Source organism: Podarcis gaigeae, assembly GCF_964106915.1.
Source record: "Podarcis gaigeae genome assembly, chromosome: 12".
Taxonomy (NCBI): Eukaryota; Metazoa; Chordata; class Lepidosauria; order Squamata; family Lacertidae; genus Podarcis; species Podarcis gaigeae.
The window spans coordinates 4,890,798-4,903,772 of NC_139688.1; the positions used below are offsets into that span (position 1 = coordinate 4,890,798).

Genomic DNA, 12,975 nt, shown 5'->3' on the forward strand with positions numbered 1-12,975 from the left:
TTATTATTATTATTATTATTATTATTATTATTATTATTATTACCCAGCCCATCTGGCTGCAGATAATGACAGCAGCCACAAAATTAGAAGCCGCCTGCTTCTTGGGAGAAAAGCAATGACAAACCTAGACAGCATCTTAAAAAGCAGAGACATCACCTTGCTGACAAAGGTCCGTATAGTTCAAGCTCTGGTTTTCCCAGCAGTGATGTATGGAAGTGAGAGCTGGACCATAAAGAAGGCTGATCGCCGAAGAATGGATGCTTTTGAATTCTGGTGCTGGAGGAGACTCTTGAGAGTCCCATGGACAGCAAGAAGATCAAACCTCTCCATTCTGAAGGAAATCAGCCCTGAGTGCTCCCTGGAAGGACAGATCCTGAAGCTGAGGCTCCAAGACTTTGGCCCATCATGAGAAGAGAAGACTCTCTGGAAAAGACCCTGATGTTGGGAAAGATGGAGGGCACAAGGAGAAGGGGACGGCAGAGGACGAGATGGTTGGACAGTGTTCTCGAAGCTACCAGCATGAGTTTGACCAAACTGTGGGAGGCAGTGGAAGACAGGAGTGCCTGGCGTGATCTGGTCCAGGGGGTCACGAAGAGTCGGACATGACTAAACGACTAAACAACAACAACAACATCTGGCTGGGTTTCCCCAGCCACTCTGGGCGGCTTCCAACAGAACACTAAAATACAATAACCTATTAAACATTGAAAGCTTCCCTAAACAGGGCTGCCTTCAGATGTCTTCTAAAAGTCTGGTAGTTGTTTTTCTCTTTGACATCTGGTGGGAGGACGTTCCACAGGGCAGGTGCCACCACCAAGAAGGCCCTCTGCCTGGTTCCCTGTAACTTCACTTCTCGCAGGGAGGGAACCGCCGGAAGGCCCTCGGAGCTGGACCTCAGTGTCCGGGCTGGACGATGGAGGTGGAGACGCTCCTTCAGGTATACTGGACTGAGGCCAGTATAATAATATATTATTATTATTATTATTATTATTATTATTATTATTATTATTATTATTATCTGGAGCTTATTGGGGCCAGATCTTAGTGGGTAGAATACTGGAATCATATAGTTGGAAGTCCAACCCGCTGCAATGCAGGAATCTCAGCGAAAGCATCCACGACAGTTGGCCATCAAACCTCTGCTTAAAAACCTCCAAGGAAGGAGAGTCCATCACCACCCAAGGGAGACTGTTCCACTGCTGAACAGCTCTCCCTGTCAGAAGGTTATTCCTGATGTTGAGTCGGAATCTCCTTCCTTGTAACTTGAAGCCACGGGTTCGAGTCCTGCCCTCCCCTAACAACACTTTGGTGGTCCCGAGCCTCAAGGTGGTTAGATTGGTCTCAACTAGGGCCAGGGCCTTTTCGGTACTGGCCCCGACTTGGTGGAACGCTCTGTCACAAGAGACCAGGGCCCTGCGGGACTTGACATCTTTCCGCAGGGCCTGCAAGACAGAGCTGTTCCGCCTGGCCTTTGGTTTGGACTCAGTCTGACCCTTATGTTTCCCTCCCCTTATGGTCTTGATTTATCAGCTATTTTAAAATGAGGCTGCTTTTTAAATTGTATTTTAAATTGGGGGTTTTTTCTCCCTCTCTTTCTCCCCTATTATGTTTTTACTGTGATTTTATTTTATTGGTGTTAGATGCTCTGGCCGGGGAGGGTGGGGTATAAATAAAAATTATTATTATTATTATTATGAAGGGATTTGGGTGGTGATGTGGGTTAAACCACAGCGCCTAGGACTTGCTGATCAGAAGGTCGGCAGTTCGAATCCCCGCGACGGGGTGAGCTCCCATTGCCCGGTCCCTGCTCCTGCCCACCTAGCAGTTCGAAAGCACGTCAAAGTGCAAGTAGATAAATAGGTACCGCTCCGGTGGGAAGGTAAACAGCGTTTCCATGCACTGCTCTGGTTCGCCAGAAGCAGCTTAGTCATGCTGGCCACATGACCTGGAAGCTGTACGCCGGCTCCCTCGGCCAGTAAAGCGAGATGAGCGCCGCAACCTGAGTTGGTCCGTGGCTCAACCCCCGATGGTAGGGCTGGGAACGTCCTCTTCCTGAAGCCCTGCAGAGATGCTGCCAGTCCGTGTTGGTGTTACTGGAAGGAACTGGTCCGGCTCAGCCTAAGTGGTACTTTCCGATAGCCGATCCAATCCAGAGAACAGTTTTTCTCCCTCTCTCATAGCGCTAGAAATGGTGGAAGATGGAGGATTCGGGAGAGAGGAAAAGAAGTCCTTCTTGACACAGTTAATCTGCGGAACTACCTCCCACAGGAAACAGTAGGTGAGGCACCAACTTTGATGGCTTTAAAAGAGGATTAGGCAAATCGTTTGTTTTTAATTGTCACAGAATCACAAAGTTGGAAGGGACCAGGATGATCATCTAGTCCAATCTTTCGCTCAATGCAGCAGTCGAACCCACAACCCAGAGACTAAGAATCTCATACTCTACCAACTGGTCAGGCCTTCCGGCTTTTAACCAATGGCCTTTTTTTGCGTGGGCGTGATGTTTTAACATAGCTTTAAAATATATAAATGGATGAATTGATTTTAGAATGAATTTCAATTAATTGATGGTGATTCTATGTAAGCTGTGTTATTTTTACTGTGGTTAGCCGCTCTGAGCCGTGCTTCGGCCGGGGAGGGCGGGATATAAATAAAATATTATTATTATTATAGGATTTTTTTAAATGCTGGTTTTAATGTCTGCTCAGAGTGGCTCGGGAAACTCAGCCAGATGGGCGGGGTATAAATAATAAATTGTTGTTGTTGTTGATGATGATGCTGTTGTTGTTGTCTTTTTCGTGTTTGCTGTGTGCAAGGCCTGCCTGGGAGTTGAGTGCCCGGTTCTGAAGGGGAGCCATAATAATAATAATAATAATAATAATAATAATAATAATAATAATAATAATAATTGCTGCTGCTGCTGTTGTTGCTAATTATTATTATTATTATTATTATTATTATTATTATTATTATTATGGCTCCCCTTCAGAACCGGGGAATAATAATTGCTGTTGTTGTTGCTATTTTTGTTGTTGTTGTTGTTGTTATTGTTATTGTTGTTGTTGTTGTTATTATTATTATTATCATCATCATCATTATTATTATCGTTTCCAATGCTGCAAGTTGCTTTGAGCTGCTGTGCCCCAAAAGCCCCATCTTAAATCTAAATAATAATAATAATAATAATAATAATAATAATAATAAACTGTGCAAACACTCCTACTTGCTCTGCACTCCAAGTGTGCTCCAACCACTAGCCTGCACAGCCGCAAAGGCACATTGCTTGCCAAAATCCCCTATATACGCCCGTCCCACCCTGAGCGTCCCAGACCTACGATTTGAAAGCCACGTAGGCAAGGAGTCCCACTACAACGGCCGCCAGGATGGAGCAGTAGACGGGGATGATGTTCTTGCTGTTGTCCTCGGCCAACGGTGGCACGAACTCCGAAGAGGACGCATTGGGAGCGAGGCTGCTTTCTGAATCCAGGAGCGGCGTCTTTTTGGGGAACTCATTGCGGGCCTCGCCTCCGCTGCGTTTCAGGATCTGAAGCTCTTTATCTGGAAAAAGAAGCGCAAAAGTTATTAAGTGTGGAGGCCTTGGCTAGGTTGATCAAGAAGAACCACATCGCTTGGGGACACTGCCAATCTCGTGCCATGTGCGCCAACCATGTAGACAAAGGTTGCGTTTGGAAAAACTGGGGTCTGCAGGAATCTTTGGGGACAACAAACAACACAAGGAACATAAAGACCAGTATACTAGATAGGACTGCATGATATACATGATTTAGTACAACAAAAAGCACAATGCGTACACTTGTAAATTCTCTAATACAGTGGTGCCTCGCAAGACGAAATTAATTCGTTCCGCGAGTTTTTTCGTCTTGCGATTTTTTCGTCTTGCGAAGCACGGACTTTGGAAAAGCTTCAAAAATACCAAAGTCTTCAAAAACCTCAAAAAAGGCTACCGCACCGCGTGCTATGAGTTGCTCCTCGAAGTGAATGCACGGTTTTAAGAAAAAGGAAACAAACTTGCAAGACAAAGGAAACAAACTTGCAAGACGTTTCCGTCTTGCAAAGCAAGCCCATAGGGAAATCCGTCTTGCGAAGCAACTCAAAAAATGAAAAACCCTTTCGTTTTGCGAGTTTTTCGTCTTCAGAGGCATTCGTCTTGCGAGGTACCACTGTATATTTGAAATGAATGAACACACGTCTGTCAATCTTTGAAAGTCCGTAGAAGTATACAGTGGTACCTCGGGTTACATACGCTTCAGGTTACAGACTCTGCTAACCCAGAAATATTACCTCGGGTTAAGAACTTTGCTTCAGGATGAGAACAGAAATCGTGCAGAAGCGGCGGCGCAGCAGCTGGAGGCCCCATTAGCTAAAGTGGTGCTTCAGTTTTTGGTTTTTGTCTTATTATGTCTGTTAATTTGGCTAATTCTAAGTATTCTGAGAGCCAAAAACCAAAAAGTGAAGTAAAAAAAGAATGGGAGTTGCTAAATGAATACTTCAAAAGTCAAGGTTCGAGGGCAGAAATCTGGCTGAGTCTGGAATAACCTTGTGAAGTGAAAGGATATGAAAGAAGGATTTATATAGGATAGAAATGATAAAGAAAACAGGAAAACACAATGAGAGATTAAAGGAGGTGCTGTGGGATTGGTGGAAGTCAATGTCTTGTTGTTTTAGTGTTTTAGTGTTTATAATATTAACTTGTAAGATATGGATTTGTTTTTTGTTTTTGTTGTTGCTTTCTTTAGTTTTTGAATGTTGATTTTTGTGTGTTGTGTATTGTTATTTTTTGATATCTTTCGCATTGTTGTTGTTTGGAAAATACTAATAAAATTTATTATTATTTTTTAAAAAGTGGTGCTTCAGGTTAAAAACAGTTTCAGGTTAAGAACGGATCTCTGGAACGAATTAAGTAGTTAACCTGAGGTACCACTCTAATAATTCTATGGTTGAAATAAAATAATAGAATGCTATCCTGTGGGCTAAGCAATAAAACTTTTTTTAGGCGTTCATGGTGCCGAAGTAGTAGGTGAATAACAACGGACAGTGATCCCGGATAATCTGACTGTTTCGCCGGAACCTTCTTCAGCGTAACTACAAAAGAATTCAAATATGAAACAATTACCTGTGTACAGTGGTACCTCAGGCAGATTTTGGCTGAATCGGCAAAATGTCCAGGAAAAGCCAGACATATGGCAAGTAGGGCAAAACACACACAAACACACACACACACACACACACACACACACAGTGGTTCGGGGTACTCTCATTTTGGTTCGGGGTACTCTCATTTTGGTTCGGGGTACTCTCATTTTGATTCAAGAAAATCACCATATTATAGTTCAAATCGGGAAAACTAAATAAGGTAAATGGACAAAAGCACAAAGATTCACAAAACGTTTAGGGGTATGTTGTGTACCTTTGCATCCTCACATAAAAAAGCACTGTGTATATATATATGCTTAAAAAGTTCAAAAAAAGCCCCCAAATGGTGTTTTTTGGGATTTTTTAAGATGTTCCCAAAGAAAGCTCAAAAAACTTTTGGCAAGGAAGACAAAAAACACTCAACTGTGTCCAGATTTTCACTTTTGGGAATATGGTAACCCTACCTTACATTGCTTTTTAAAAATCATTTTAATGTGATTATTTTGTGTTTCTCACTTTTTGTATTCTACATTGCTTTTAATTCTACATTTAATAGTGTATTTAATGGTATTATACTGTGTGCGCTGTTTTCTTCCTACCTTCTCTACCGGTTATGGATCAAGGGAAATATATATACCTTCCCCCCTTAAAGTGGATTTGTTGCAACAGAGTGCTTTAACCCACTTTTAATTGTTATAATCTAAAATTGCAGCATGTATTTGAATGCTTCCTGCAAAATAGCGACAGTCTGGAATGCGACCCCATTGTCCAGTTCAGCTCAGTATTGCTGGCACTGGCTGACAGTGCCAGGAGATCAATTTGGGATTTAGTTTGTAAAACAGATGTTTGGCCACACCTTTCCATCATGAGAAGCACGAACTCCAGGTGTGAAGAATAATAATAATAATAATAATAATAATAATAATAATAATAATAATAATTATTATTTATACCCCGCCCACTCTGGGCGGCTTCCAACAGAACACTAAAATACAATAACCTATTAAACATTAAAAGCTTCCCTAAACAGGGCTGCCTTCAGATGTCTTCTAAAAGTCTGGTAGTTGTTGTTCTCTTTGACATCTGGTGGGAGGGAGTTCCACAGGGCGGGTGCCACCACCGAGAAGGCCCTTTGCCTGGTTCCCTGTAACCTCAGCTTCTTGCAATGAGGGAACCACCAGAAGGCCCTCGGAGCTGGATCTCAGTGTCCGGGCTGAACGATGGGGGTGGAGACGCTCCTTCAGGTATACTGGACCGAGGACGTTGAGGGCTTTAAAGGTCAACACCAACACTTTGAATTGTGCTCGGAAACGTCCTGGGAGCCAGTGTAGGTCTTTCAAGACCGGTGTTATGTGGTCTCGGCGGCTGCTCCCAGTCACCAGTCCAGCTGCCGCATTCTGGATTAGTTGTAGTTTCCGAGTCACCTTCAAAGGTAGCCCCACGTAGAGTGCATTGCAGTAGTCCAAGCGGGAAATAACTAGAGCATGCACCACTCTGGTGAGACAATGTGCAGGCAGGCAGGGCCTCATCCTGCGTACCAGATGGAGCTGGTAGACAGCTGCCCTGGACACAGAACTGACCTGCACCTCCATGGACAGCTGTGAGTCCAAAATGACTCCCAGGCTGCACACCTGGTCCTTCAGGGGCACAGTTACCCCATTCAGGACCAGGGAGTCCTCCACACCTGCCCACCTCCTGTCCCCCAAAATCTGTTACATCCTAAGAGGTCCTGATTTCGGCGTGACATAGGAAGTGCAAAAGAGTCTCGACTCTAAAGTAACAGGAACACTATGTGCAAAACTCGCTGATAATTCCTTTCTGCCACTTTCCAGCGGAAAGTCTGACTCGAGTTGTGGAGATGAAAGGAGGCGATATGCGCAGAGATGGGAAATCAAGGGGGGGTGGAGGCGTGTAGAATAAATTCCTCTGCATCTTTAAGCATGACGAAGCGTTAAGAATGAGCTCTGCGGACCTCGGAGGCTTTGCTAATTGGGGAAATATTACATTGGTCTCCTGAGCTGACTTGCGATTCCGAAAGCAGAGATGGGAAACCTGCGGCCTCCCGGACATTGTTGGGACTCCGACTCCCATCGTCCAGCGCTGCTCCGAGACATTTAGCAGCTATGGAGGGTGGTCTTGTCATCTGGGCAGCCCAGGACCTCCAGACTCACTGCCCAGACTTGCACCCCTTGGAGGTTGCTTGGCTGCCACTATCACAGCGGTTTGACTCAACCCCTGGAGGCGCACTAACGTCCCTGTGTTTTCTCCAATAGGGATTTCTTGTGTGATCCTGATCTAAACCTGTCCGGATGGTCGAAAAATAGCTTTGCGGGAACCTAGTGGTAGGGCCAGCTCTGCCATTATCCCAAAATCAGCATGATGATCGGAGTTGTAGTCCAGAGATGCCCAGGACAGGGGGAACAGGTTCCTCAGCTCGGCTTTGAGTGTGGCTGTTATTCTGTATATCCATAGCTGTCAACTTACAGATTTGTAAATAAGGGACCAGCAGCCTCAAAAATAAGGGATCAGCAGCCAAAATAAGGGATTTTCCGAACACAGGTATGTTCAACTTCTGAGCCCCTCTGAGCCAAAGGCAGAAAGCCCGGCCAGCAGCCAAACGAAGCCTCAAGCGGTGGTTCCCACAGTGCAGCAACCCAGCAAAGCGAATGCAGCAAGGAAAACCACTGTCACCTCTCCGCTGGGAAGCGCTGAGCAAAGGCGAGTCCCCAGGCAACACGGCCAATTTGATTGGCACAAGGCATGCAAGCTCCACCCCCCAGTCGTTCTTAGACTTCTTATTGGGTGAGCAACGCAGCCAAGCAACACAGTTGGAGCCTCCCTCCTCCCTGGGAGGGAGGGAGGGGAGCTGCTTCCTTTGAAACCCGGGAAATTTAAGGGATATCATCAATAAGGGACAGCAGCGGGACACAGCGCTGGGATAAGGGACTTTCCCACCAAATAAGGGACGGTTGACAGCTATGCGTATATCCCAAAATCTACAGTATGAAAGGCAAGAGTCCAGCGTTCAAAGCCATCTGGCCTCGCTTCTTCTGCCTCTGTGTAGCACACTTTGCTCTCAACGTTCACAGCCAAAGGAGACGATCTTGACGGTTGTCTCTGCCAAAGCGAAGTGAAGAAAGGGAATCTGTTCTCTCTTGCAGAGAAAGGAGAAAATGAAAGCATTTTGGGGGATCGGAGGGGGGGGATTGCTGTAAAGCTCGGGCTATTCTCTCAGAATATAAGAAGCTCTCTTGTATAGTAGCTTTCAGACATTTTCTTCTCATTCTGAGCAAGAGTTTAATGCCAGCTTCCCAAAATGTAGCAGGCGAGTTTTTCTTTTTCTTTGCAAGAATAAGCAAGATTTGCCGTCTAAAGCAAGCGGTGGTGAGGTTACACCAATGTGGTTAGGGCGCTGGGAGACCTGGGTTCAAATCTCCGCTCAAGCTCACCATGTGACCTTGAGCCGATCAATCTTTTCTACCTCGCAGGGTTGTTGTAAGAATAAAATGCAGAAGGGGACAAAGTATACCGCCTTGAGCTACTTAAGAGGAAATGTGGGGTATGAATGTCATAGTAATTTAGAAAGCAGGACAGAGGATTTTCCATCTGAGGGAAGAACCTCGTAACCTGGGAAGGCTCTCCTTCATCGGAGCTTTCCAAACAAAGGTTAGACAGCCATTTGTCAGGGATCCTTAAGCTACGATTCCTGCACTGCCGGCGGGTTAGACTAGATGATCCTTGAGGGTCCCTTCCAAATCCTCTAGGATTCTATGGTTGATACATACGCCAGAATTCAGGGTCTTGGGATCTAGAAGGACTTCTGCATCGCCGCACCTTTGCAGAAGTAACTTTGGGTCTACTCACCGGGAAAGTGAAAAGATGATTTTGACCAAAGATCCCACGTCCTGGGAAATGTTTGAGAGGCAGAGGACATTGCGAGCCTTGCCTGCAGAGGCCAGGGATTGAATTTGGGGTGTTCTGCAGGCAAGGACGCGGGTGGCACTGTGGGTTAAACCACAGAGCCTAGGACTTGCAGATCAGAAGGTCAGCGGTTCGAATCCCCATGACGGGGTGAGCTCCCATTGCTCGGTCCCTGCTCCTGCCCACCTAGCAGTTCAAAAGCACGTCAAAGTCCAAGTAGATAAATAAGTACCGCTCCGGCGGGAAGGTAAACGGCGTTTCCGTGCGCTGCTCTGGTTTGCCAGAAGCGGCTTAGTCATTGAGGCCACATGACCCAGAAGCTGTACGCCGGCTCCCTCGGCCAGTAAAGCGAGATGAGCGCCGCAACCCCAGAGTCGGTCACGACTGGACCTAATGTTCAGGGGTCCCTTTACCTTTACCTGCAGGCAAGGAAGTGCCGCTCTGCAACTGATCTAAGGCCCTCACCCCCCAAAAAAGTATTCGCCGGCACTACCAGCTGACATTCTTCTACTTAAGAGATACAAAGTTTTGAACCTGGAACATTCTACATGCAAGGCAGCTGCCCTTCCACTAAGCAACTGGTATCAGAGCCAATTCCTGGTTTGAATATCCTCACAGCGAGATATTTAGCTCTCCCAGAATCAGAGCGTCTCTGCAAATGTAGTAAACAGGAACCTGACACTTTGGAGCATATTTTCTTTTCCTGTGATTTTGACATTTATGCCAGAAGAAAATTATTAGAGGCCTTACAACTTAATAGGCAGATTTCTATGCTACCAACGGTTCAGGACCTGCTTTCGGACAGGAATGATCAAATTACTTTAATAGTGGCTGGATTTTTTAGTGCTGTCCGTGTAGAAAGACTGAGCCATTATAAAGAGAATTAAAAAGGTAAAGGTAAAGGTACCCCTGCCCGTACGGGCCAGTCTTGACAGACTCTGGGGTTGTGCGCCCATCTCACTCAAGAGGCCAGGGGCCAGCGCTGTCCGGAGACACTTCCGGGTCACGTGGCCAGCGTGACAAAGCTGCACCTGGCGAGCCAGAGCCGCACACGGAAACGTCGTTTACCTTCCTGCTGGTAAGCGGTCCCTATTTATCTACTTGCACCCGGAGGTGCTTTCGAACTGCTAGGTTGGCAGGGACCGAGCAGCGGGAGCGCACCCCGCCGCAGGGATTCGAACCGCCGACCTTTCGATCGGCAAGTCCTAGGCGCTGAGGCTTTAACCCACAGCGCCACCTGCGTCCCAGAGACGCAGAATTAGGGGTTCTTAATTGATTGGGGATTCGGTAGTGCTGTATTGCATTATTTATGCAAATTGTTTTTCTCTGGAGACAAACCTTGTTACGTTGAGTTCATATTTTGCACAATTTGCATACGGTGTCTGATAATGTGTGGTTTGCTAAGGATCTAACTCAAAAAATATCCTCACAGCAGCCCCCAGGAAGACAGCTTAAAAGTAACTCAAACCCTTAGTCTATCCAACCCAGTATTGTAGTGACTGGCACCAGCGCCAAAGGCCCAGGCTTTCAGACCGCGAGGCTTTCCCAGCTGTTAGGGAGACACCCTAGACAGCATCTTAAAAAGCAGAGACATCACCTTGCCGACAAAGGTCCGTATAGTAAAAGCTATGGTTTTCCTAGTCATGATGTATGGAAGTGAGAGCTGGACCATAAAGAAGGCTGATCGCCGAAGAATGGATGCTTTTGAATTCTGGTGCTGGAGGAGACTCTTGAGAGTCCCATGGACTGCAAGAAGATCAAACCTCTCCATTCTGAAGGAAATCAGCCCTGAATGCTCACTGGAAGGACAGATCCTGAAGCTGAGGCTCCAATACTTTGGCCACCTCATGAGAAGAGAAGACTCCCTGGAAAAGACCCTGATGTTGGGAAAGATGGAGGGCACAAGGAGAAGGGGACCACAGAGGACGAGATGGTTGGACAGTGTTCTTGAAGCTACCAGCATGAGTTTGACCAAACTGCGGGAGGCAGTGGAAGACAGGAGTGCCTGGCGTGCTCTGGTCCAGGGGGTCACAAAGAGGCGGACACAACTAAATGACTAAACAACAACAACAACAGGGAGACACCCAAGGCTTAGCCTGGGGCCTTCTGCATTCAACGCAGCTGTTCTGCGAATTTGGGTTGTGTCCCTGAATCACTGGATTCCAGCTTGGTTGCAAAGCCTCTTTCAATGCCGTCAATAAATTTCAAGTTTAGGGGAGTGAGAAAACCAGGGCTGAGTTGGAGAGGACAGAAAATCCGGGGAGGGGGTTTGCAGAGACGCTGTCGAAAAACTGAATAAATATCGGGGTGAGGGAACGACAGGGATAATTCCTACAATATTGTCGATAGGAGACTCGTTCCCCCTGCTGTTCTTTTCTGTCCTCCCGGCAAATCCCACAAGGGTCCTGTCTCATTCGGGGACTCGTTCACAGCCCCGTTTTCCCCCCCTCCTCCCCACCAAACCACACACAAAACCGCCCCCAGCCCCACGGCTAGGAGAGAGACGCCATTCCAAAAGGCGGCGAACATTAAGGAGCGAAAGACTGAACGAACACGCAGAGGGAGGGGGGGTCCGCCGTGGAAACCTCCGCGGCCTTGCCACGGAGGCCCCCACCCCACCAAAACTCTCCCATCCGCACGCTGTGAGGGATCGCAGCCTTCTCAGGACAGCAGGGTGCTCAGGGAGGGTGAATTGAGCAAGGAAGATGTGAGAGAGAGACAGCCAGAGTAGGATTAGGGGCAGGAGCTGCGGACAAAAGGTGGATTAGCCGCAACCCAGGGAGACTCTGTTCTCGCAGACAAAAACCCGCAACTGTAGCTCTGAAACAAAGCTTGAAAGGCCTTGCAGGAGAGCGAGAGCAGCGAAGTTCACGGCGGCGGTGGACACAAGCGCTCCTCCCTCAGGGGAAAGTTTTTCTACAGGAGCAGCAAGATGGATACCCAAATCAGCAAAGTCACCATCATCATCATCATCGTCATCATCATCATCATCTATTATTTCTACACCACACATCTGGCTAGGTTTCCCCAGCACTCTGGGCGGCTCCCAACAGAATATTAAAAACACGATAAAACATCAAACATTAAAAACTTCCCTAGAAGAAGAAGAAGAAGAGTTTGGATTTGATATCCCGCCTTTCACTCCCCTTCAGGAGTCTCAAAGCGGCTAACATTCTCCTTTCCCTTCCTCCCCCACAACAAACACTCTGTGAGGTGAGTGGGGCTGAGAGACTTCAAAGAAGTGTGACTGGCCCAAGGTCACCCAGCAGCTGCATGTGGAGGAGCGGAGACTCGAACCCGGTTCCCCAGATTACAAGACTACTGCTCTTAACCACTGCACCACACTGGCTCTTCCCTAAACAGGGAATCTGCCTTCAGACATCTTCTAAGAGTCAGACAGTTGTTTACAGTGGTACCTCGGGTTACAGAGGCTTCAGGTTACAGACTCCGCTAACCCAGAAATAGTATCTCAGGTTAAGAACTTTGCTTCAGGATGAGAACAGAAATCGTGCTCCGGCGGCGCGGAGGAGCAGGAGGCCCCATTAGCTAAAGTGGTGCTTCAGGTTAAGAACAGTTTCAGGTTAAGAACGGACCTACGGAACGAATTTAGTACTTAACCAGAGGTACCACTGTATTTCCTTGACATCTGACAGGAGGGCACTCCACAGGGCGGGCGCCACTACCGAGAAGGCCCTCTGCCTGGTTGCCTGTAAACTCGCTTCTCGCAGGGAGGGAACAGCCAGAAGGCCCTCGGATCTGGACCTCAGTGTCCGGGCAGAACAATGTGGGTAGAGATACTCCTTCACGTATACAGGACCGAGGCTGTTTAGCACTTTCAGGGTCAGAACCAACACTTTGAATTGTGCTCGGAAATGTACTGGGAGCCAATGTAGACCATTC

At 47.1% G+C, this 12,975-nt stretch overlaps 1 protein-coding gene across 1 annotated transcript in view; it reads right to left on the reverse strand.

The window, feature by feature from the left end:
• LOC310827802 (tumor necrosis factor receptor superfamily member 16-like) overlaps window positions 1–12,975 on the reverse strand; it is a 48,676-nt gene that overhangs the window by 7,039 nt on the left and 28,662 nt on the right. The window contains exon 4 of the mRNA XM_083704264.1: window positions 3,336–3,558. Within this exon, the coding sequence (XP_083560390.1) occupies window positions 3,336–3,558 (223 nt within the window). The remainder of the gene's footprint in view (window positions 1–3,335; window positions 3,559–12,975) is intronic.